Source organism: Ochotona princeps, chromosome 17, assembly GCF_030435755.1.
Source record: "Ochotona princeps isolate mOchPri1 chromosome 17, mOchPri1.hap1, whole genome shotgun sequence".
Lineage (NCBI taxonomy): Eukaryota > Metazoa > Chordata > Mammalia > Lagomorpha > Ochotonidae > Ochotona > Ochotona princeps.
Window position 1 is genome coordinate 19,770,015 of NC_080848.1, and position 24,927 is coordinate 19,794,941.

At 43.1% G+C, this 24,927-nt stretch overlaps 1 protein-coding gene across 4 annotated transcripts in view; it reads right to left on the bottom strand.

The window, feature by feature from the left end:
* The window catches only part of SKAP1 (src kinase associated phosphoprotein 1), a 268,003-nt gene that overhangs the window by 207,272 nt on the left and 35,804 nt on the right, over nt 1-24,927 (bottom strand). For 3 of the 4 annotated variants that reach the window (XM_058675490.1, XM_058675489.1, XM_058675487.1), the window contains exon 3: nt 10,804-10,829. The exons of the other annotated variant lie outside the window; for it this stretch is intronic. In XM_058675490.1, the coding sequence (XP_058531473.1) occupies nt 10,804-10,829 (26 nt within the window). The remainder of the gene's footprint in view (nt 1-10,803; nt 10,830-24,927) is intronic. 4 annotated transcript variants of the gene reach the window in all.

A 24,927-nucleotide genomic window follows, 5' to 3' on the forward strand; every position in this document is an offset into this window, starting at 1 on the left:
ACTATTTTGACTTACAACAAACTCGCCTCATCCGGAACTTGCAGCTAGTGTAGAGGGACAAAAAACAGGCCAGGAGGACAATTTTATAAAATTAATGAAAAATGACAGAAAGCAGCTGAAGCATTTTTAAAAACTGCAAATATGATTAAAAATAACAGGCACAACTTATAAATATGAGAGGATTTCAAAACATGAACATTGGAGTTAAATTTGTTGTGATACAAATGCTTTGAAATCTACTCAGTTTTTTAAATAATATGCATTTTTCTTGCATGTTTTATTATCACTTTTTTAAAAAGGTTTATTATTGATGTTTAATTGGAAAGTCATATTTACAGAGAGATGGAGAGACAAAGATCTTCCATCTGCTGGTTCACTCCCCAAGCAGCCACAATGGCCAGAGCTGAGCTGATCTGAAGCCAGGAGCTTCTTCTGGGTCTCCCACGCCGGCACAGGGTCTCAAGGCTTTGGGCCGTCCTTGACTGCTTTCCCAGGCCACAAGCAGGGAGCTGGACTGGAAGTGAAGCAGCCGGGATATAAGCCAGCGTCCACATGGGATCCTGGCGAATACAGGGTGATGACTTTAGCCACTAGGCTACCGTGCCAGGCCCTGAGATGTTTTGAAGACCCCCATAAGCTTTCTTATTCAATAGATAAAGGCTCGATTTTTATATTATATAAATCATCATTTACTTCTCTTCTAATTGTGAGCTATATTCTAAAGACTTTATTTGTACTGTTTACATAGAATGGTTAAAAACTTTGTAGAGTTTGCTATTACTTCACCATGTACCTTTGGATAACCTAAGAAAATTGAAATTAATGTAAAATCATGACTTCCTACTCTATTTAATATTTAAGAACCAGAAGACACACAGCTGCCTCTTTAAACTAATAAATCTTCACTAGGATGCTATAAATAAAGGTCCTTGATCCAAATCCAGTTAGTTTTCGTGCTTGACAGCATTAATAGTACCAGATTTTCATGGGCCAATTTAATAGTAACGCAGTTCCCAAATACTAGTAATGTCAACAAAACTTCTGCTTATTCCTCCAATAAATGACTGAATGCAAGAACAGAGAAAGATGTTGAGTTCAGGTGTGGCCATGTATGTGAAATATTACTCACATGTAAATACACTATTGAGGACGTCTGCAACACCACAGCTGAAGTGTTCTCCATAGATCCATTACACATTATACTCCACGTTGCCTGGGCTCATACATTAGAAAGTATATGGTGTTTCCCATACGATATCTTAGAGGCTTCACTGGTTTTTAAATTCCCACTTGGATTTGTGTGGTTAGTTCTCATGATTAATCCATGTATAGTGAAGGTCTCAAATTCTCTGTGCTGTGGAGTCTGACTTCCTGCCCTTCACTCTTTTCCCCTTGTACATTTATCCATAACTCGATGTATAAATATTCTTCTTTTTCCTCAAGGCCCTGGCAGTGAGTGTAACGGTACTGAATGCCATTAAGTCCACAGAACAAATGACAGACCAGGTAAAAATGTTTCCCATTTATCATGCTTTTAAAAAGTTGCTGCAACTAGAGCTTGAATACACAAGAAGTAAGTTGACCCTAAGACCAAGTTGTTGTTTTTTTTTTTTCCTTAGCTTAGGGTGTTGTTTACTAATTGCATCACCATGCTAAGAACAACAGACTTTCATTCTGAGAAACTGGCATAGTCCAAATGACCAGAAATGGAATTAAATTGATTGGACAGAGTATAATCATTTCGATACATGTAAATCCGTTGGTCTAAAGAGCACCAAAGCCTAATTATTGGTGGCAGGTTGGGCAGAAAAAGTTCTATTCTGCCTTGTCCCTGCCAGCCTTCTCTGTGATGCAGTTTTTCACTTTGACCAGTAGGGTGAGCTGCAGTGCGTAGCATCATTCTAGTTCTCAAGAAAAAAAGAAAAATGAAGGAAACAAGGAGCCACCACGTGAACTCTTCTGTTCCTTCCTCTCATTTCCTTTCAGAAAGTCTCCTTTTGTTTTTTTTTAACCCTTGTTAGGTTCTACAGAAAGGCCCAAATCCTAAATATCAACAAACTGGAAAGTTGGCAGCAACAAATATAGACCAGATGACTGTCTACATGACAACACACACTTCATAAACCAACCACAGCCCGCCAGCACGCATTCCAGCTTTACGTTAACACATTCCATCCACCAGTGTTCTTGGTTCAACTGATATTAAAACAGAACCTGCTGAGCTGGGCTCTTTTCAAAAGTGACAAGATTCCAGCAGAATTCAAAACCTCAGGATCTGGTAACAGATGGATACAAATATCATCAAACAAACGTGCTGATCAGATGGTCACCAGGCCAGCGAAGGCTTGGACTTGCTGGCTCCCAGCACGGTTTTCCCTGGCTCGCTCCAAGTCCTTAATTCTTATTGTGAAGCTATACAACTATATTTCCAAGTTGCTCTGACTCATTGGAGAAAACCAGAGATTGGAATAATAAAAGCATTATACTCATTTGCTTGTGGATCATAGCTCTTTCTACGCAATATTTCATTTAATTCTCAACACAATCCTGCAATATCTGACGATGCCAAAGATGCAGGTTAAAGATACTGAGACTCAGAGATGAACTAAGCTACCCCAAATCATACAAATGACTTCTACATGGCAGACCCAGAGGTGGAATGCCAAGCTCTCGCTCTAATCCATGCAGCTGTAACACCTCCAAATATGCATACTTTAGAATCACAATCGTTCTTCAAAGGTAATGCATGCTGAAGGGCCGCCACAGTCTTGCTGCACTAATAGCATGGCACGTGCTATTAGTGTTTCTTTACTTCAGTTAAGTAAACCTATAACCAAAAGTATCAATCAGTAATATTAGTAGAAACAGTAGTCCTCACATTAAATACGGAGCGTGCCACTGACAAGAAATGTCAGAAGTGGCTAATGATTCGCTCAGTAAGGAAGGAGCCAAATTCCCAGTTCAAGCTTACTATCACAGTCCTGTGGCAATGATTTTTAAATATAACTTTTGAGCATGGATGTTGTGCTTACAGAATTTGACATGAATTCAGGCTTAAATCAATATATTGGTTTCCTGTTTGATTTTGTTGGGTCCTGAGTACTCTCAAGCCTAGTTCACAGAACAAGGACTGGCTGGTAGGGAGAGATCAAGACCTTCTATCCACTGGTTCGCTCTTCAAATGGCCATAATGGTTGAAGCTAGAAGCTTCATCTGGGTTTCCCAGAGAGGTACGGGGGCCAAGCATCTGGACCATCTTCCCAAGTATGCTTACCCAAATACATCAGCAGGAAGCTGGATTGGAAGTGGAGTGACTAGGACTCCATGGGATGCTATCATTACAGACAGCAGCTTAACAGGTTATGCCACAGTGCTGGCCCCAGCACCCATTTCCTCATGTATTCTAATATCTGTCATGCCCTCAACTGGTATGCCAATGTTCTTGAAGAAACTGGAGAAAAATTATAAGGTTAGATGTATTCTAAAACCACCCACCAAAGAGAAGTAAGATTTCCAAATTTTCAAGGAATAAAAGTAAGACAACAGGAGTCAGTTTTGTGGAGTATCAGGTTATGCCACACTCACACGGATGACCCAAAAGAAGCTCCTGGCTGCTGGCTACTGGCTCCTGGCTCCTGGCTTCAGCTTAGCCCAGCTCTGGCAACTGTGGCCATGTGAGCAGTGAATTGATGGAAGATCTCTCTTTTTCATTCTCTCTCTCACTTACTCTCTCTATAACTCTACCTTTCAAATAAACAAATAAAAGGTGGGTGTGTGGGGGTGCAGGGACTAACATTGTGTCTCAGCCTGTTCAGCTGCCACATCAGCATCCCACTTGAGCACTGGTTTGAGTCCCAGCTACTCCTTTTCCAATCCAGTTCCCTGCTAACACGCCTGGGAAAGCAGCAAAAGCTGGCCCAGATGCTAGGGGCCCTGCACCCATGTGAGCAATACAGATGAAGCTCCTAGCTCCTGACTTTGGTCTGACCCAGCCCTGGTCATTGTGGCCATTCAAGGAGTGAACCAAAAGGTGAAAGATATCTTTCTCTGTTGTTTTTCTCTCTATCTTGGCCTTTCGAATTACAAGACAACACTTGTTTTGTGTCCTGTTTTTCTTCTTAACCTTTGATCTTGGCAATTGTTCTATATCAGCAGATGAGATTGGTGTATCTCATCTTTAAATGAAAAAAAAAAATAGTACATGTACACATGGTTCAAAAATCAAATGCTACCAAAAGATCATCAATAAAGATTCTGTCCCCCACTCATACCTACACCCCCTCAACAGAAGTTAATTAATCCTAGGGGCATCCTTCCAAAAACCACACAAACAAAAGCAAGCAGCAAGCATGCGTACAACCATGTGTACACACGCTCACACACAACCAGAAGCAACATATATACTCACATTGCCTTTTCCACTTAGCAATACTCCTTGAAGAACATTCCATGTTACACACACACACACACACACACACACCAAGCTTTCGTGTAGTTTATTTAACTAGTCCCCAATTGCTGGACACTTGGGCTGTCTGGAGTGTTTGCTATTCCAAACAGGGCTATAATGAACATTCTTGTGCATAATGTATTGCACAGGGAATACAGATGGTGGCACTATCTGAATCCAAAGATTTCCTTTGCCTGCAAGTCAGCCTTTGTCCTCATGCCTCAACATTATCTACTCTAGAACAGCACATTAACAAATGCTTTGTGAGAGGCAGAGGCAGATTGAGATAGCATGCACTTACTCTGTCCTCAGGTTCACTCTCCAAACGCCACCCTCCCCCCCACACACACACACCTGGCTTTATATCCTGGCAGGGAGCTGGAGTCAGGAATCAGTGTCAACACTCACACTACACTGATCCTTCGCTGCAGGACCAGACACCAACCCCCAGAGCCCTACATTTAGAAAAGACAGAAATCTTACCAAGTTTAAACCTTACATGGTTGAAGAAAAAAAAAAGTGAGTATGGAAAAAAAAAAAAAAAACTCTTAGACTCATAAACCAGTAGTTGGCAAAACAGTCAGCGTAGGAACTTAAAAATGCCTTTTTCTACTTTAAAAACAAAATCCAAACCAGCAGGCATTTGGGAAGTCAACTATTTGAAAATGGTATCAAAGTCAGTAATTAACTTCAAAAACAGTTTGTGTGTGTATCCACTTTCCCTAGATTAATTTGTATAAAATGTAGCAAATGAGGAAAGGGAGGGCCGCCCAAAGGAAGTGAGGCCAGAAGGCAGCTGTCAGGATTGTTGATGCTAAAAGGTTGGGTCAAAGCCAAAGGCTGCAAGGTCTGTCCTGTGTGCATTTCTCCCCTACTCACTCCCTCCACAGACATGAAATACATGCTGGGAGATTTCTTTTTAAAAAGTAGTATAGGTTAGGACATTCTAGGTTCACAACCAATGCCGTGTTTATAAAATACCAACATTCCAAGAATAGTGATAGAAAGATCCTTAACGATAAATTACAAATATTGTAAATTCAGACTTTTTCTTACATTTGCAAACACGTCATAAATTTGGACTGTGTTTCTTTGTATAAATCCTACTTAGAACTGTGCTAAAACCTCTTGGCAAGAATGCAAAGAGTAGTTTCATAAATAAAACTTAGTAAAATCACGGTACACTCCATCAATTCAAAAACACTTCTCTTAGACTTCAAAGGAAACACCCCCCCAGTCTCTCTTTCTCTCTCTTTTTTAGTGTAAAGATGGTGTTTCTTTGCTGCTTTAATGTTTTGCTTCTTGTAGCTGTCATAAGTACATCCCCCAAGCACATGATTGTAAGGGACGAGATGTCCACTGGTATTTGTGCTTCCGTTCACCGTGACCCAGACATCGCACAGCCACCAGCTTGTAAATCTAACTTCAGGAGCACCCACCAGTGAAGCCACTGTGCATGCAAACCTTAAAAATGCAGACGTGACGACTTAACATGGCCTTCCACCATGGTTCCACAGGAGTGGAATATGCATGATCAACATTCCTGTATTTACTTGCCTTGCTCTACTTTGGGACACAGAAATGATACCTGTTATCACTTTACTAATCGCTTATCTGGCGGCAAGTACCCCTTGTGAGTTATCATCTCATTCTCACTCACTGCAACTCATAATGACTACGAAAAGCCATTACAGTGCAATTTGAGTGCTGAAGCTTCAAGAGGTTGTCTTGCTTGCCATAGCTCACAATGTTTTTCAGTAGAGGAATTCAGATTCCAATTCAGCCCAGATTTCAAAGCTTGTGCTCTTTGCAACCCAAAACACTTACTTGAAACAAAAAATGTTTAAAAAACAATTCACTATTATTCCATGTGTTTTACATCTCAATATGTAAAGTACCTTGTTTATGAAGGTACTGGATCTTGTGATAGGCACCAAATATGAGCATCGTATTTTTAATCAGTCTTCAACCTGGACTTCCTTTTATCGGTGCATTAAGGAGAATTTTAAGCACTTGCAAATGCAAGCAAATCAGGATACACTAAGCCTGAGGTATACTCCCAAGTTTCAGCAGGTATCAGTCTATGCTGATCCTGTTTCATGTTTACACCACCCCGCTCCATCAATACCCCTCCCCTTATTCCTCCCTAGATGCTGTTTTTAAACATCGCAACAGCTCTTTCCCTACAATAAGCACTGTTCTTCAGAAACCTAAACAGAATGTCATCGTCACATCTTTAAAAAGTCAAAGTTTCTTAATAACAAAGTCAGCATTCAAATTTTGGTTTCTTTTATAGATTTTTAAAATATATTTAGTTTGTCTGACTCAGGATAAACATACTAAGTTCATACACTAGCGCAGCAATTTTTAGAATTCCTACTAATTATAGTTAATGTGGCTTTACAATAACTTTTTAAAAGGTTCATTTAGTTTTACCTGAAAGAGTTAGAGAGAGAAGGAGAGAGAAAAACAGAGAAAGAGAAATCTCCCATACAATGGTCAGAGCTGGGCCAGTCTGAAACCAGGAGCCAGGGACTTCTTCTGGGTCTCCCATGTGGTTGTTTCAGGGGCCCAAGTACTTGGACCATCTTCTGCTGCTTTCCCAAGCTCATTAGCAGGAAGCTGGATCAGAAGTTGGGTAACCAGTACTCAAACTGATGCCCATATGGAATGCTGGCACTGCAAGTGGAAGTTTAGTATATTACGCTATGGCAATGGCCCCTACAAAAATGTTTTCTTTATTAACTTTACACTGCTTGCTTTTGCCAAGTAAAGGGACATCTGTTTGGAGTGATGGTCAAGATCTGGCTGCTTGGTTTCTAATTCAGCTCCCTGCTGGTGTGCCTGGGAAGAGTGGCAGAGGATGCTCCAAGTCCTTGTATGTAGTTCTAGGTTCCTGATTTTGGTTCGAACAAGCCCTAGGAGGTCAGGTGATTTGGGGAGTGTACCAACAGACAAAAGATCCTCTCTCTGTCTCTGATTCTCTCTCTCACTTGTTTGTCACACTCTGCCTTTCAAAGAAGTATTTTTTTAAAAGAAACATCTATTTACTTTGATATGGAAACAGCTTTGCCATTTCCAAATGAGATTTCTAAGATACACAAAATGGAATTTTTGTTCATATTGAAATATTCTGGGTGATTTTCTCTCCTCTGTATCATCCATGAACATCTTCAAGACGATAGGAAATTTCACTGGCCTATATTGACCACGATCACAAATGTAATATGAATGACCACTGGACAGAAAAATAGGATCTTATTACGTATATTTGCAATATATCCATGGTCAAAAGACTACATTTTTATGTAAATATTGTTATTTAATTTAGACTCTGTGTCCATGATGGAAAATTCTATTTCATAGTCACAAAGATGTTTTTATAGCAATAAACTGAATTAAAAACATGTCATTGAAATTTTTGATTAAACTAAAACTGAAAATAATTCACTCATTTTAAGAAAGGCCGAACTACAACCAAATGAAGGAAATGGGTTTGCTCAGCGACTCAGTGACTCAGCGACTCAACGGCTCCATCATCCCATGTACAGGGCGAAACTGCTTCTGCTAGCCAGACAGCTGGTCAACGCCATGCCTTAGGGATCTGATTCCTGAAATGGTTTAAAAAAAGAAGAAGAAGAAAAGAAAATCCCACAGCAAAGATTCCAGAGGATTTTCTCTGTAACTTCAAGTAAAAAAGTAAACAAAGGTTTTAGAGCAAGCAGGACTTAAATTATCAAGGAAATCTTTACTCCTTATAGTAAAATAGAAACAAAACCCTTTTTCATATTCCCCAGATAGAGCTCATGCCAAGAGCTCTTCCATTTATATCCCTGCTGTAGTCAAGTGCTGCAGTCTTTGGGTAATGTTTTCTCTTCCTTAGGTTTCCTTTTGAAGCGAACATCATTCAGGAAATGGACAGTGGACCAGCAAGAAAAGTTGGATTGAAAAAACATAAGGACAAGAACTCCATTCACATGACATTATCACTGATAGAAACTGTTTCTTGTGCCCAGGAGCTGTGCTAGATGCTTGTAAGCATTATGATGACTCTTCAACAGCCTTGCAATGCTGAAGAGTATGGGACCTGCAGTGGGTCTGAGGATTCTTATGACTACAAAGAAATGTTCTGGACTTTTCAACAGCAGCAATGGCTGCACCACATCGTAATTCACATGAAAACTACTTGTATGCTTTCAGGCAGTAGATTTTATGGTCATATCCTAGTAAAGCTGTTATTTTTCAAAATCTGTGCTACTAAGGGGATCTACAGATATCTTCTACCATAAACTATTCTTCTTTCCTGGTATCAAACCCTAATTCAGCTATCTTAAAGAACACAGGTATGTGTTTAGGCATTTGCAGAACTTAACCAAATTCATCCCTTTATCTCCTTTCACAGAGGGCTCTATCACCTGTAACATTCTAGAAAAGCTTAGGGCCATCAGTTCTGTATTTTCTCACCCCCACTCCAACACTATCTTGCCTTCCAGGGCTTATAAAATTTTTGCCCAGTTGTTCTCGTCTATTTTTCTCATTATCCCACATCACCGCACAGTAGAGACCAGTTACTGCTCTCTCTAGCCCTTCTCCACTCTTCCCCAGTTTCTTGAGTGCACAGTCAGCTAAGAACTGAACAGGAGGGCAAGTTCCTCTCTCCCCAGAAATGTCTCTGCTGGAGAGAGATGCTCAGAGGAGAGGCTGGAGAACGCATTGCTTGAATTGATCTTTCTTTACGTCTGCTTCCATAGGACCAAAGATTTTGCTACATATATTCAGTAACTGCCGGGGAGCAAATGGTTTTCTGTTCCAAATAAACTACTTTCTGCTGTTCCACCTGGTGACTCCCTCTCTTCCCTGACTCTAGGAGGGATCCGGAAGCTGCTCCCCTAGAAGGATGCTAAAGGGTGGCTTTTGTCTTTAAAATTCCTTGTAGCCACCTGCGTTAAGCTCCAAAATTATGTTCTCTTCTCAACACATTGTTACTATATCACATTTCTGACACAAATTCTTCATTTCTCTGTTAGGTAATGCATTTGACTCTCACAACTCCATTCACTTCTGTCAGGTCATGATCATGTTCTGCCCCCCTGTGGATTCGGGTAAACACCTGTTAAATCCTCAACTATGCAGGGCTATTCCCCAAATAGTGCATTTCATGTTTTTGCAAAGTAAACTGCAGCACTGTTAGATATGAATTTCTACTGCTCTATGTGTCTTTAAGAAAGTGAGAGAACAATGACTCCACATTGCATTAGTGAATACAGCCTCAGTACTCTCACAGTGACTTACAAGAGTAAAAGGCTTTACCAGTAGAAAATCTTCACGTCTTACATTTGTCTTTTTAAAGAGAGCATTGCGAAGACTTGAGATATAGTAAAAACCATGAGCTACGAACATAAAAATTTTAATAAAACTAGTATTATGGTTCATAATTTACATTTTTAAAGTGCTCACAGAGTGGACACATCGACAATAAGAAAAGGCTACAGCTGTTTTTAAAAGCTGCCGACAAACATCGTGCTCATAAAGCTATTTGCAAGGTTGAGCTGAAAGTGCATGATTCTCTGGGAAAATTAAAACCAGCCATTTATAATAAATTAATTAACATTCAGATGATGTTTCTGACATTCTCAACCAGAGTACTAAAAAGAAAAGGCTGCACATTCTGGGAAGACGTCTCCTTCAGCTGTTTGAATTCAGAAAACAATATTCCAATTTTGAACCTTTTAAATTGAGCTCTGCTTCTGTCTCCCCACTACCACCACCACCAATTTTAAACACAGCTGTCTGTTGCACTTTTCAGAGTCGCGCCAGATGCTGGGTTCATCAAGCCGAAGCAGGAAAACAATGGTATGAAAGCAATTAGCGGCTGCACTGGGGCTGCACGGAGGAGCCTATTAAAATGTGATAACGCTGTTCTGATGGGAATTCCGACACGGCTCCATTTCTGACATTTCTCTGCTGCCAAACAGGCTGGCTGTGTGGAAGGAGGTAACATCCTGGAATTTATTTCTGGAACAAGCAAAGGACTGGCTGAGTTGGAATCCTCCCAAGGCTTTTGGGATGGCTCGACCACCGTCTTATTCATATGCCATTGGATCCTCTTGGCCTCTAACAGCTCAAGGAATAAAACCCAGTATGGCTTGGGTGCTGTCCACTCATCTAGCCACACTCCACACAGAAGACAGCTGTGGGGAGTCTCTTGAATGAAGAGAAGTGGGGGAACTCAGCAAAGTGAAGGCTAATTAAACCCTCCCCACTCTGTGGATTAATCTCCGCAGGAGGAATACAGAGAAGCAATGGCACTGACCCATTTCAGGACGCCACCACACCCGGCCAAGAGAACTCACCTTGGGGCTGGAAGTCCCAGTGGTATCTGAAATAGAAGGAGAAAAACTACAGTGAGTCAAGTGGGAACAGCTGACCCAAAGCTGCCTTTCTGGATGTCAGAGGCTAACAGGGGACTCTTGCAGCCCACCAGACAACCCGTGCATCTCCTTTATTTCGGGAAATGACTGGCAAAACTGCTAACTCTTGAAGCCTTTAATGAAACAGTAGTGGTAGAGAGGATCATTTGTGAGTCACTAATTTGCAACCTTTCCCTCTGCCCACAGAAACAAGGCTATGTGCGGCGGTTACCCACAGAGGCCTATTAGCCTCTGGATCCCATTTCCTCCTGCCTTCACAGGAACCTTGCATTATCCTCAATTGATTTTCCTCTCATAAATATTCAACCTCTTCCTTTCAACTTGGCCCTTTCCCTAGGCAGTCCGACTCATATAAAAATAAAGTGAACCCTCTCTCACCTCTTCACCTCTCTCCATCCGCTGTCCTGTTTCCTCTCCCACCACTGTGGACTCTCCCACGGCATCGTCTCTACGCCCTCACTGCACACCCCATCCTCAGCGCACCCCGGTCAGGCACAGGTCCTCAGTGCTTGCTGTGGACAGGAAGGCCCCCAAGGCACTAAGTACATGCATATCATTTCTAGCCTCACTTGACTTCTCAGAAATGTACATGTGCATGTGAGCTTTCTTAAAAAAAATTCCTGGAAAGCTATAATTTTTTAAAGATTTATTTATACTTATTGTAAAGGCAGATTTACAGAGAGAAGAGTGAGCAACATTTTCTGTCCACTGTTGCATCCCCAAAGGCTGCACAGCTGGAGCTGAGTCTATCCTAAGCCAGGAGCCTAGAGCCTCTTCCAGGTCTCCCACACGGGTATAAGGTCCCAAGGCTTTGGGCCATCCTCAACTGCTTTCCCAGGCCACAAGTAGGGAGCTGGATGGAAAATGGAGCAGCAGGACATGAACCAGCACCCATATGGATCCTGGTGCACGCAAAGGAAGGACTTTAGCCATTAGGCTGCTGCACTGGGCCCTATACTTTTTTAACATTTGTTTGTTTATTTGTTTAAAAACAGATTTACAGAGAGAAGGAAAGAAAATAGAGAAAGAGAATCTTCCATCTACCTGTCCACTCCCCAAATGGTTGGAACAGTCAGAGCTGGGCTGGTCTGAAGCTAAGAACCTGGAGCTTCTTTTGGGTCTCTCATGTGGGTCCAGGAGCCCAAAGACTGGGGCCAACCTCTGTTGCCTTCCCAGGCCATTAGCAGAAAGCTGGATCAGAAGTGGAGTAGCCAGGATTCAAACCAGCATCCATATGGGATGCCGACACCACAGATGGAAGATTAACATACAATACCATAGCTCCAACCCAGCTTCCACAGTTGATAAATTTCTAAAAGGGTCCATAACCCAAACAGGATTTGCAAAAGGGCAATGAATAAATTATTTTGGCATGTTGTCAAGTGCATCCTTGACTGACATTAGATCTGGCTAGTGGTGGGGTTAAGAGGGGGTGGATGGCAGCAGCCCTGCAGAAATGGAGAGGAGGGAGGTCACTAGCAGGGAGGTCACCATCACTGGCAATGAATGGGGAGGGGACAGAGGAGAAGCAGCCTGACACTGTCTCCTTGGAACCTTCAGTCCCAGGACAGGACTGAGCCGGAAGTCAGGTGTCAGGAAATGTGAGACACTGGGCTGAAGCGACGGAAGGCCCAGGTCAGCTTTGACACCTGCAGTACAAAGGGGAGTGGGAAGGAGTGAAAGTACAGCTCAGGGGAAGGCCTGTCCCCATCAGTAGAAGAAGCTGGCTGACGTGCAGTAAGCAAGTTACATTTAACAGCAGGATGGGTTGGTCTCCGCCTAGCAGCCAGCCAGCTTCCCAGGTACCTGGCCAGAGTAAAGAGTTTCCTGTGCATCTCATTTCTGGGAAGCACAGCATACCACCACTGTTAAAGGGGTGAAGCGTTTCCCATTGTCTCCTGAGCCATGGTTCTAACCCTCAATTCCAATCACTGCCCAAATTCTAATTCAATGTTAATGGAAACTCAAATGTGAACACACCATACACACTTACACACCATACACATTACACACATACACAGCACAGATACACCACACACACACCATACACATTACACACATACACAGCACAGATACACCATACACACCATACACATTACACACATCCACAGCACAGATACACCACACACATACACATACCATACACATTACACACATCCACAACAGATACACCACACACACACCATACACATACATCACATACACACACCCTGCCCACACACCCCACATACTTTTTTCCAAAATATTAATGGTGGTGGCAGCAGATGCTTGACTCACTCACACTGTTCTCACATATTGGCCCATGAAAATTGAAAAGTGGGTTGCAATGAACCTCCAGGAAAAAGGCCAGCTCTCAGCAAATTGTTGAGTAGGTAAAATCTATTATTGATTTCAGCTCTTATATGTCCTCTTCCGCAATCTCCACTTCAACTAATCGGTATTTTTAGGTCCCTTCTTACCTACTTTAAAGTGCCCTGGTTTCCTGATTTCTCATTAGTCAAGAAGAAAGATGACCTTGTAAGTTCGTGTAAAATAAGAGCACTGCTTCTGTCATCTGAGGTGTGAACCAGCAGATGGAAGATGTCTCCTCTCTCTGTCACTTTGCCTTCCAAATAAATACATCTTAGAAAAATAAAAAGTATCGCTTCTGCCAATAGTAGCTTTACACTAAGAAAGCCTATTATGGAGAAAGAACTCACTTGAACACTACCTAGTTGATATTAAATAGCAGATTTACTTATTCTTGATAGTACTGTAATTAAACATTTCTGTCAAACTTTCAATTATAAGATGAATTCGTTCTGAGAATCTAATGTACAGCGTGGCTACTACAGCTATTAATACTGCATTAGATATTTAAAATTTGATAATAGAGTAGATCTTAAGCATTCTCACAAAAATAAAATTAAATGGAGGTGACAGATGACCTGATTGTGGTAATCATTTCACAATATATACCAAATCATATTTTACATTTTTTTAAAGATTTATTCATTTTATTACGGCCAGATATACAGAGAGGAGGAGAGACAGAGAGGAAGATCTTCCATCTGATGATTCACTCCCCAAGTGAGCCACAACGGGCCGATGCGCGCCGATCCGATGCAGGGAACCAGGAACCTCTTCCGGGTCTCCCATGCGGGTGCAGTGTCCCAATGCATTGGGCCGTCCTCAACTGCTTTCCCAGGCCACAAGCAGGGAGCTGGATGGGAAGTGGAGCTGCCAGGACTAGACCCGGCGCCCATATGGGATCCCGGGGCTTTCAAGGCGAGGACTTTAGCTGCTAGACCACGCCGCCGGGCCCAATTACATTTTAATTATATAAATTTATTTGTCTGTTACAAACAATTTCTAGCAATGAAAATCATATGCAGAATTTAACTTGATGGGATAGAAAGTCAAACGTTAGTTCTTTTCCTGTTTTTTTTTTTTTGGAAGATACAAATACATCTTGCTAGTTACCCTACCTCTTTTCTCACTCACCCCAAGTATTAATTATGCAATAACCCTTTTAAAAGTTGATTAAGAAGCCAACAAAAGGACACACCTCCACCCCAGTGCCTACAGAGGACAACATTTTTTTTAAAAAAAGAACTATTTATTTGAAGGCAGAATATCAGAGAAAGAGATCTTCCAACAACTGATCCCCTCCCAAATGGCCAGGGTTAGGCTGGGCTGAAGCTAGGAGTCAGGAATTCCACCCTGGTCTCCCACATGTATACCAGTGGCTTAAGGATTTACGCCATCATCCACCACCTTCCCAGGCACATTGCATAGGGTGCGGGATCAAAAGCAGAGCAGCCTGGGGCCAGTATGGTGACATAACCTAATCCTTCCCCTGCAATGCCAGCATCCAATATGGGCACCAGTTCATGTTCCAGCTGTTCCACTTCTGATCCAGCTCCCTGCTTATGTTCCTGGAAGGAAATCATCAACATGTTCAACACTTAACATATCCTAGGTTCTGTGCTATGTATCCCTTTCACACACATCATTTTATTTAATCCTTCTGACACTTTTAAGAAGCCAGTACTATTATGACCCCAGTTTACAGGATGAGGAAACTAAGCCTCCAGTAACTTGTTCGAGATTGTATAGCTGTTAAGTAGCAGAACCAAGATTTGTCCATGCTTTTAAATTCTATTTTACCAGCTTTCCTATCACAGCTTTCTGTGACACAGAAAGTTCAGCAAGTACTTCACAGAAGGTACAACTACTTTGCTAGACAGCCTAAGGGTTGTGGGTTAGACCAGACATCACTAGCCTGGAGCTCATCGTTGAGCTTCATGGAATTCAAAACTCTCCAAAAGTGCTCTCTTTACAGATTTCTTTAGTGTTTATAATTCCCCTCCCTCCACTTCCACCCACCAAAAATGAGACTCACTGGGTTGGATGAAGAAGGCTGCAATGACATTACAAAAGCCAGCTATCCAGAGAGGCCAACATCTGGGATGAAACAAATGTAGAATAGCTAGATGATATTCTAGAAGTGTGATTTTTTTTTGTTTTTTTGTTTTGTTTTGTTTTTTGTTTTTTTTGCCACTGAAGTATTAAAAGTGTTATTTTACCTAAGACATACCATACGCTATCTGTCTTGGTAAACCACCTGTTGAACAAAATCAAATCTCATCTTGATGTTTGAAGGAAGTCCACATTTGAACTTCATTTTTGTTAGCAAACAGCAATGTCTCCCAGTGTCTGCAAAACTTGATGTCCAGAGACAACCTCTCTCTCCCTGCTGACTGTCTATTCTCTGGTGATGCTATCTCCATATAGACCGCAAAGGCTAACACTGAAATGCTATTCTTGAATTAGATATGGAATCTTAGGATTCAAATGAACACCTAGTTGATCAAGGTTTGAACTCAGCTGTAAGACTTGGAAAACCCCCTGCCATTGACTTTGAGCAGCGGGCCACATGGTAGTGGCTGTTTTATGCCCAAGGAAATGGCATTGATGAGCAATGTTGAATTTGTATGCCATACCTTTGCTACAACCTCTTTTCTCCCTTGGAAAGACTCCCATTGGTGTTGGATTTCCTATCTACTACCAGTATCCCAGTAACTGCCTTGCTGAAGGAGTGGGCAAATGACAAAGGGTAATTTGGCCAATGACACCCAAGAACAGAAATGGAAGAAGAAATGGAAAAAGAGCACCATCTGGTGGAAGTCTCTGGTGGAGGCATCAGGGGCCCAGGACCCAGGGGTCCCAACACCAGGCTCAGAAACAGGCAGGCAGCAAAGGGAAGGTCCTTGAAGGGGGGCTGGCATCTCTTCCTGTCCTAGCTCCTCCAAAATGCCATGCAAAGTCCAACACCTAGCGCCTGCCTACAAAGAGCTTCTAATCCAGTCCAAAACAGGAGACACCTGACTTCAGAGAAATGATCATTTAAGAAAGCAAAGAACTGGGCCCGGCGGCGTGGCCTAGCAGCTAAAGTCCTCACCTTGAACGCCCCGGGATCCCATATGGGCGCCGGTTCTAATCCCGGCAGCTCCACTTCCCATCCAGCTCCCTGCTTGTGGCCTGGGAAAGCAGTTGAGGACAGCCCAAAGCCTTGGGACTCTGCACCCAAGTGGGAGACCCAGAAGAGGTTCCAGGTTCCCGGCTTCGGATCGGCGCGCATCGGCCCGTTGCGCCTCACTTGGGGAGTGAATCATCGGATGGAAGATCTTCCTCTCTGTCTCTCCTCCTCTCTGTATATCTGACTTTCCAATAAAAATAAATAAATCTTTTTTAAAAAAAGCAAAGAACTACAAATACTATGGTAACAACAGACAAGATGCATGTGACTCAAGTAACAGAAACACCTGTGATAAGAAGATCCTGAAATTCTTTTCAGGATATAAAATTTCTGTGGTCTTGGGTCTATAACTATAAATTTAAGAAACTCACTCTGGTCAACAACACAATTCAACTTACAAAATACACTGGTCACAATTAAATTTTTGTTAAATAACTAACAAGCAATAGTGTCTGACCATGACAGTATAATTCATGACTCTCCTTCAAAACATGATGATAAAAAAATTAAATTTAAAACAAAAGGTAAAGAGAACTCTCCTTACCACTAGGGTCTTCCATGACCCTTTGGCTGTGTGGAATCACTGTTACAGTGAATCTAACACCCGTACTGGATGGGAACAGTTAGAAAATACAGGAGCCCTTCTTGATGAGCCGGTGACTAAGCTGGCTCACTGCAAGATTAGACATCTGCATTCCAGCATTCCCTCCTCTACTTTCTAGAATGAAGACGGTTCCCTCACTACCAAATCTTGGTTGTATGACTACATAATCCCCACACTCCCTGCAGATGATAAATAACCAACTATAACTCAATGAGTGAATAAAAACAAAACAGTCAGGCAGGTACATTGTGGCCAAAATAAAACACAACACAACTCTAAATGTTGCTCAGAGTTTAGACTTGCTTGTTTCTAAGGATGAAGAATCCTGTCCACTATGAGTGCAGTGTGGACAGAGGAAGGAGGTGGGAGTCCGTGGAGGAAGCCACCTGAGAACAACAGAAGGGATGAGACGCGGCAGAATTGGACACAGCCTTGGAGCAGAACATGGAAAGTCAAGTCAGAGACACTTTCTGTTCCAGACGTGGCCACAGGAGAAAGCAAGGCCACATGTGTTTGGAAACCTAAGACAATCACCACTCTAACCCAGCTGTCATGTTCTTACTACTGAGTCTTGGAAATCTATTTAATTTTTTGTTTTCCTCAGGTCAACAGCTACTCTACGACTACTGAGACTCCTAGTTATCTGCCTAGCGACTAACTGAAAACTGACGACTGTGATCCACACAGTGAGTCTTACAGCTGGAAGGACACTTGAAGTTGTCTAAACTAGTCCACACTATACAGATGAGAACAATGAAGGGCAAAAAGGTTGTCCACGCACACTACAGGAATTTCAGAGTCCACCCAGGGGAACCACCACAGTGGATCTTGGGCACCATTAAGGACAGGTTAAAAAATGTAAGGCTCATTCAAAAATGAGTTCGTGCCTATGACAACATTTTAACCTCCCTTGGACAAACCATTTTCAGCCCTCATGCCTTTGAGATTTGCCTTGCTGTGAACACCAGCCACATTATTCACTTGGGAGCAAGTCTCATACCAGGCATTAGAATTCACCGAGGTGGATTCCTGAGCATCCACGGGCCAGCACATCCTCTGGGGCTCAGCCCATGAGTACTGTGTTCATTTTCAATATCAGTGAGATGGATACACCTCCACTATTCGCAGACACTCTGTGAGGGACTAAGTGCACAGAAATCCAAACTGTACATCAGCTTGCCTGGAGCAGTGAAATTGTGTGGAAATGGTGTGACAGTCAAAACCCGGACTGGACAACGCCAGAGCCTGTCTCACTGCCTGCAGATAAGGGCTGAGGGAGGATCTGAGCACATACAAGATGCTTGATTAGGGGAGGAGAGGGTTTTCACAGAGACGTATCACTAGAGCAGCTGACGAACGCCCCACCTGGCCCCCCAAATCAGGTAAGTCTGAAGGAGAGGAGGGACAATGAGCAGATTCCAGCATGACAGCCTACTTTCTCTTGTGACGTGGGCTATGACATCAAGCAAAGGGCACAAGGTGATACATGATGAGCTTAGGACTGATACAGGTTTAGAGGGAAAATAACATTGAAGGAAACTAGGAAGATTGCTGACATGATGCATGTAAGCTAACTCTCAGGTATCCCTTAGGGTTCAGCTGAGGATGGAGATCAAGAGTCACTGTGCTGGCAATTCAGTTGTACTGATGAGCTCCCTAGGTATTAAGAGCAGAGCAATCACCCAGTTGAGCTTTCCTAGTTAGGGTTTTTCTAGGCTTCCTGGATGCAGGGACAAGAGATGAAAGGACTCCACAAGACTGGAGAGACAAAGTCATGGGGTTCAGATTCCGCAGGGACGAAACCAATGGCCAAAGACTATGGCGGGACCTGCACTACCCAACTTCATAATCAATTACAGTGGTCAAAGGCAGGAGACATCATTGTTCTACTCTTCCCCCTCAAGAGGAGAACCATCCTTTGGCTCACAAGTTCCAGGCCTCTCCTATTCCTGTACTTCCCGTTTCCACAGACGACATCACCAAGCACCCAACTGCAACTAGGAATCATTTATTCACATCTTTCTCTACCAGTTCGTACATCCCGTGAGTCACCAAAAACTCATTTATTCACATCTTTCTCTACCAGTTCGTACATCCCGTGAGTCACCAAAAACCTGCAGGTTCCATTTGTTTCTGATCCTTTGATACCACTCTCCACCTCTGCAGATACAAGCCCTCAAGACACCTGACACAGATCAACGGACCCAGGCTCTGAGGAGTTTTCCTGCCAGCACCTGGTCCTCTGACCCATTCTCCTGGGTGCTGATGGAAGTAGCACAGTGGCTGTAACAAACACAGCAGCCATGATGTGCACAAGGCCATGAGCAGCCCACAGGCCATGAGTAGCCCACAGGCCATGAGCAGCACACAGGCCATGAGCAGCACACAGGCTTTGCCGACATGTCTGGCCCCAGCTCCGGGTCTTTGCCTGCAGCCTGTTTCCCTCAACTTTAAAGGAGGAACCAGAACCATCCCTGCCTCACCCCTTCTTGGGAAGACTGCCTGAGGTAAGGCCGGTAAAGGACTGGGGGAGCGGGGGAGGGAGGAGGAAGGGGCCTGGCCCTCAGCAAGCCTCTGGGTACAGCAGCTATTCACATCCCCAGTGCCCTCGAGGCCTTAAGGACCCACAAGGCAAACTCAGGCTTTTTTCCCTGCTTAAAGTTCCCCGCCGGCCGTTAGGGGAGGGCTGCTGCGGCTCTTACTCCTGCTTACCCAGGCCACTGTCCCTCCACCAGCACACCATCCCCTTCCAGCTCCCTTCCTTTCCTAGCATACCCTCGATGGCCCTTCAAGATTCAGCTCTGTCTCCCATGTTACGTGCTCCCCCAGCACAAGTCTGAGCAACATCCAGAAGACTGCATTATTATCCTCTTGTTTCGTTACGTGCCTGAGCCCTCCTGGGAGGTAGTACAGAGCTCCTGCTCAATACATGCTTGCTAACTCAGCAGAGACACAGCAAGGGCTGAGCTTGGTGTGAGCTCAGCACAGAGTGCGAGAGAAGGGGCCAAAGCTGGAGAGGCAGGCAGAGGACAGGGCACGCCTAGCCATGCTATGGCAGGTGGAGACAAGTGTCTTCATGTTTCTCTGTGTTACTCACGCCAAGGCAAAAAGGAGAAAAGTCAGAGAAAGGAAAGAAAAGATAGGACAATATGAAAGCTTTGTCCAGCTGAAACCTTCCTCCAGATGAAGAAAATCCCCACTCCCCCCACCCTCCAGTCTGGCTTCAGTAACAAACCACAAAATGACCGACAAAAATATACATCAAAAGATACGACCGAATACACATCATAGTGGCAAGAATCCAATATATAAATATAATCAATTTGTTTCCTCATTAAAAGCTTTCATGAAGAAAATGATTTAATACAAATGCTAAAGCTACTGACACAGATTAATTGAAAAATAACAACAGAATCCTAATTAAAGACATAATATTATTTCACTCATTCACACTGTGCCAAAATTTGAATAAATAAAAACAGAATGTAGAAAGCAGGCTTCTATCAGTAAACACTCTAAACACCACGATTAATGACTGGAATTTTCATAAAACCCTACCCTATGTGTACACGTACTTCCAGTAAAGATCTTAAGTGTACACAGAAACTGAGAAAGTATGTTCAAATTATTTTACTTACTCATTCTAGATAATTGTTTTCATCTATCTTTTTTCCCAAATTTTAATAGATTCTATACCGATGTATTATTTTCTCCAATGTGAAATATCTATAGCAGTTGTAGTTAAACCCTTACGAATCTTTAAAAGAATGGAAGGGATTTTCAGGCCCAGCACCATGGCCTAGTGGCTAAGTCCTCGCCTTGCACACGCTGGGATCCCATATGGTTGCTTTGTTCTAATCCCAGCTGCTCCACTTCCCATCCAGCTCCCTGCTTGCAGCCACGGACAGCAGTCAAGGATGACCCAAAGCCTTGGCACCCTGCACCCACATAGGAGACCCGGAAGAAGCTCCTGGCTCCTGAGTTTGGATCAACTCAGTTCCAGCCACTGTGGCTGCTTTGGGGAGTAAATCAGCAAACAGATCTTTCTCTCTGCCTCTCCTTCTCTCTGTATAACTGCCTTTCTAATAATATACATATAATTTTTTTTTAAAGAATGCAAAGGATTTTGATGCCAGGCTAATACAACCAGTTTGAGTTTTGTTCTTTCACTTCAGTGGCAGAGACGCAGAGAGAAAGACAAGCTCCCATCCACTGAGTCACTCCCCAGACGCCCACCATGGTCAGGACCAGGCCCGGTGAAGGCCAGGAGCTGGGAACTCAATGCAGTTATGGCATGTGAATTACTTGAGCCATCCTCTGCTGCCTACTAGGATTCTCACATTTGTAGTCAGCCAGAGCAAGGGCTGGGAATTGAACCTGAATGCTCCAACATGGGGCACCAGCATCTCAACTTTTGTGGTAAGTACCCACCCTGGGTCCTCCCACTTCAGGTACCCTGACCAAGTCAACCCTAGTCCAATCCATTCACGTCCTCAGATGCTGTCAGGCTACAGGATGCACAGAAGGCAGTCCATGAAGCTATGCTGTCAGCTACTGGCAGCCCCTAAGTGCTGCTATCAACTCCCCAGTCACATGAGGAGCCAGCCTTACTGGTCCACCTACTAAGGTCTGCTCACACTCTCCAAAAAACCACTCCTCTTTATTGTCAAATCTTGACAGCTACCTCTTGCTTCCAAATCAAACAAGACATCCCAATGAAAAGTTTCATACTTTTCCTGGTCTTAAGAATCCCCTTGGAGCCCAAGGGTATGTTCCAAACCTGAGGAATTAGCACTCCAGGACAGGGGCCTAACTGTATTTTTAGAACAAGATCCCCAGGTAACTCCAGTGGTAGAACAAGATTGGAAAACACTATAAAGAAAATACTGGAACTGATGTGGTGGCATAGCATCCTAATCTACCTGTAGCACTGGTGTCCCCTATGAGCACCAGTTCTAATCCTGGCTGTTCCACTTCTGATTCAGTTTCCGATTAATCTGCCTAAGAAAACAGCAGAGGACAGCCCAAGTGCTTGTGCACTTGCAATCCACATGGGAGTCCCGGAAGAAGCTCCTGGCTCCCAGCTTCAGCCCAGCCCAGCTCTCTGCCTTATTCCCATCTGGGGAGTGAACAAACAGATGGAATATCCTTCTCTTTCTCCCTCTGTAACTTTCAGGTAAAATAAATCTTTAAAAGGAAAAATAAAGAAAGATATTTCTTTTTTTTAAAGATTTATTTATTTTTATTGCAAAGTGAGATATATAGAGAGGAGAGGAGAGACAGAGAGAAGTATCTTCTGCCTGATGGATTCACTCCCAAGTGACCGCAACGGCTGGTGCTGTGCCGATCCGAAGCCAGGAGCCAGGAGCTCTTCTGGGTCTCCCATGCGGGTGCAGGGTCCCAAGGTTTTGGGCCATCCTCGACTGCTTTCCCAGGCTACAAGCAGGAAGCTGGATGGGAGGCGGGGCTGCCGGGATTAGAACCGGTGCCCATATGGGATCCCAGCAGTGCACGCAAGGCGAGGACTTTAGCCGCTAGGCCATGGTGCTGGGCCCAAGAAAGATATTTCAACATTGGCAGCCCCCATTTTCAGTACAGACCATATTCCCAAAGTTCACCGCCAATTGTTTGGATTTTACAATACAATTTCCTGCTGAAACAAGTAATAGATGGTGCTAACCTACCTGAGTCAACTTCAGAAATCAATGAAATCCTGTTAAATATCTGAAGAATAGTAGGTACAATCTTTAAGGGACAAATCAATCACATTTCAAAAGCTGATGTACAAATCCAGCCATCTGGAATGTTTTTTTCCCCCCATAAAGCTCTGAAAACTTTATCATCCGCACCAAATGGCCTAAGTCACTTTGCGTACAAATAATTCTCAGTGAGGCCAGAAAATAATAATAATAATAATAATAATAATAATAATAATAATAATAAAGCTACAGGAGACGTGTCTTCCTTCTCTGTGCTTAGAGAACACATGCATGCTTTGACACTTTTACCTGCACCTTCTTTCCAGCCATCCTGGGGCCAGAGCTCATCTCTGCCGTCCACAGCTCTCTCCTGGAACATCCCCCTCAGCAGACCTGAGTGTCACCTTCCTCTCCTGCTCCTGCATCCACTCCCCCACTCCTCATCTGTCTTCTTCAACCCAGCTAGCACTCATGTCTATGATTTGGTCCCATTGTCTCTCTGCCCATTATTCGCTTCTACCTGATAAATTTATATCACCCTTTCGTTTCCAAACACATCTTTATTTCTGTGTTTGCACATGGTGCTTTCATATGCAATGAATCTTACCAAAAATCTTTACTTTTTCCTTTACTTTGTTTTTACCCTTTCCCTTTTTTCCTTTTTTTGTTTAAAGATGTACCTATTTATTCAAAAGGTAGAATTATGATGGCAGCAGTGGCAAGGGAACCACACAGAGAGACAGAGGTATCTTTCACGCACTAGTCCACTCTCCAAGTGGCTGCAACAGCTGGAGCTGAATCAGGCTGAAGTTAGGAGCTTTATGAGTCTCCCAGGCACATGGGCCACCTTCCCATGCTTTCCCAGGCTATCAGCAGGGTATTAGATTGGAAGTGGAGCAGCCAGGACTCAAGCCAGCGCCCATATGGGGTAGCCACTTCTCAGGCAATGGCTTAATCAACTATACCACAGCGCTAGTCTCAAATCCATTTCTTTCAGCCCATGATGCCAACCCACCAATAAAGGCATCCCATAGACCACCAGCCAGAAGGAATCCATTTCTGGGCTTTCATATTCTGTTTATGTGGATCCTCTTCTAACACTTGTGCCATAATACATCTTGAACCATAGTAGTTTGCATAAGTTTTTGAAATCTGGCCCATTCTATTGTAAAGTCCTTGGGAACACTTGCTAGGTATCTCTTCTGTGATAAGTATTATTTATGTCAGGCAGAATGCACAAAACAATAACTTTACACATAAGTGTGTTACACAGTCATCTGATTAGTCCTATTCAAAACTATGGTATAGGAAGAATCAGACCCACATCATCTATACCACAAAAATATGTATGAAATATACTATGTTTATGCTCTATAAACCTGTTTATAAATGCTCAATATTTAATTAGCTCAATATTTAATACTTAACTAACCTATGTTGAACCTACTAATGCATTAATTGACATTATCTATTTCTTATAAAGAAATTGAGCCTCATAAGAGTGCTTGCCCAACATTCAAAGTGCTAAGTTTCAGATCTCAATTCCAGAATCCAAGAGCTGTGTAACCTGAGACAAGATGGTCCCATTTCTGAACCTCACTTTCTCAGCCACTGAATGTGGATTACGACAGGATCTACCTCACATCCCTGTTGAGAGGATTAAATGAGGGAAATGTGAAGTCCTTGACACTTGGCTGACACGATAGCTGTGACTGTTAGCTGTGACTTTGATTCTGAAGTTATAGACACAACAGTCCCCAAAGTCCCCAGTGTTCCTGAAGAAAAGGAATCCCTGTTGCTTTTAGAAACTTCAGTGTGCCCAGCATTGGCCCTTGGCCACACCAGCTGGTAGTTGTCCTCAGCACAACCATCTTACTCAAAAGTTCAAAGGAAACTGTCAACGAGAACTAACGTCTCTGAACCATCAGGTGAACCTGCACTTTACAAGAGGATCTTAAGCCCTAATAACCCTCTAGATGGTACAACTCTAGGAGTGTAACAAATTAAGGCCCCCTGGAGAAGCGATCTATGGGTAACAGACACCATATTGGCTCTGGTCAGGAGTCTGGCCACTTAGTGACCCAAGAATTGCTTGAAAAATATGGACACATTCTCTGCAACACTGTTGTGATCACCTGGCGCTGTGCCCACCATAGACAAATAACCAATGCATATTTGCTAAGTAAATGAACTGTTTCCGGTCCATAATCCTGGCTTTTAGT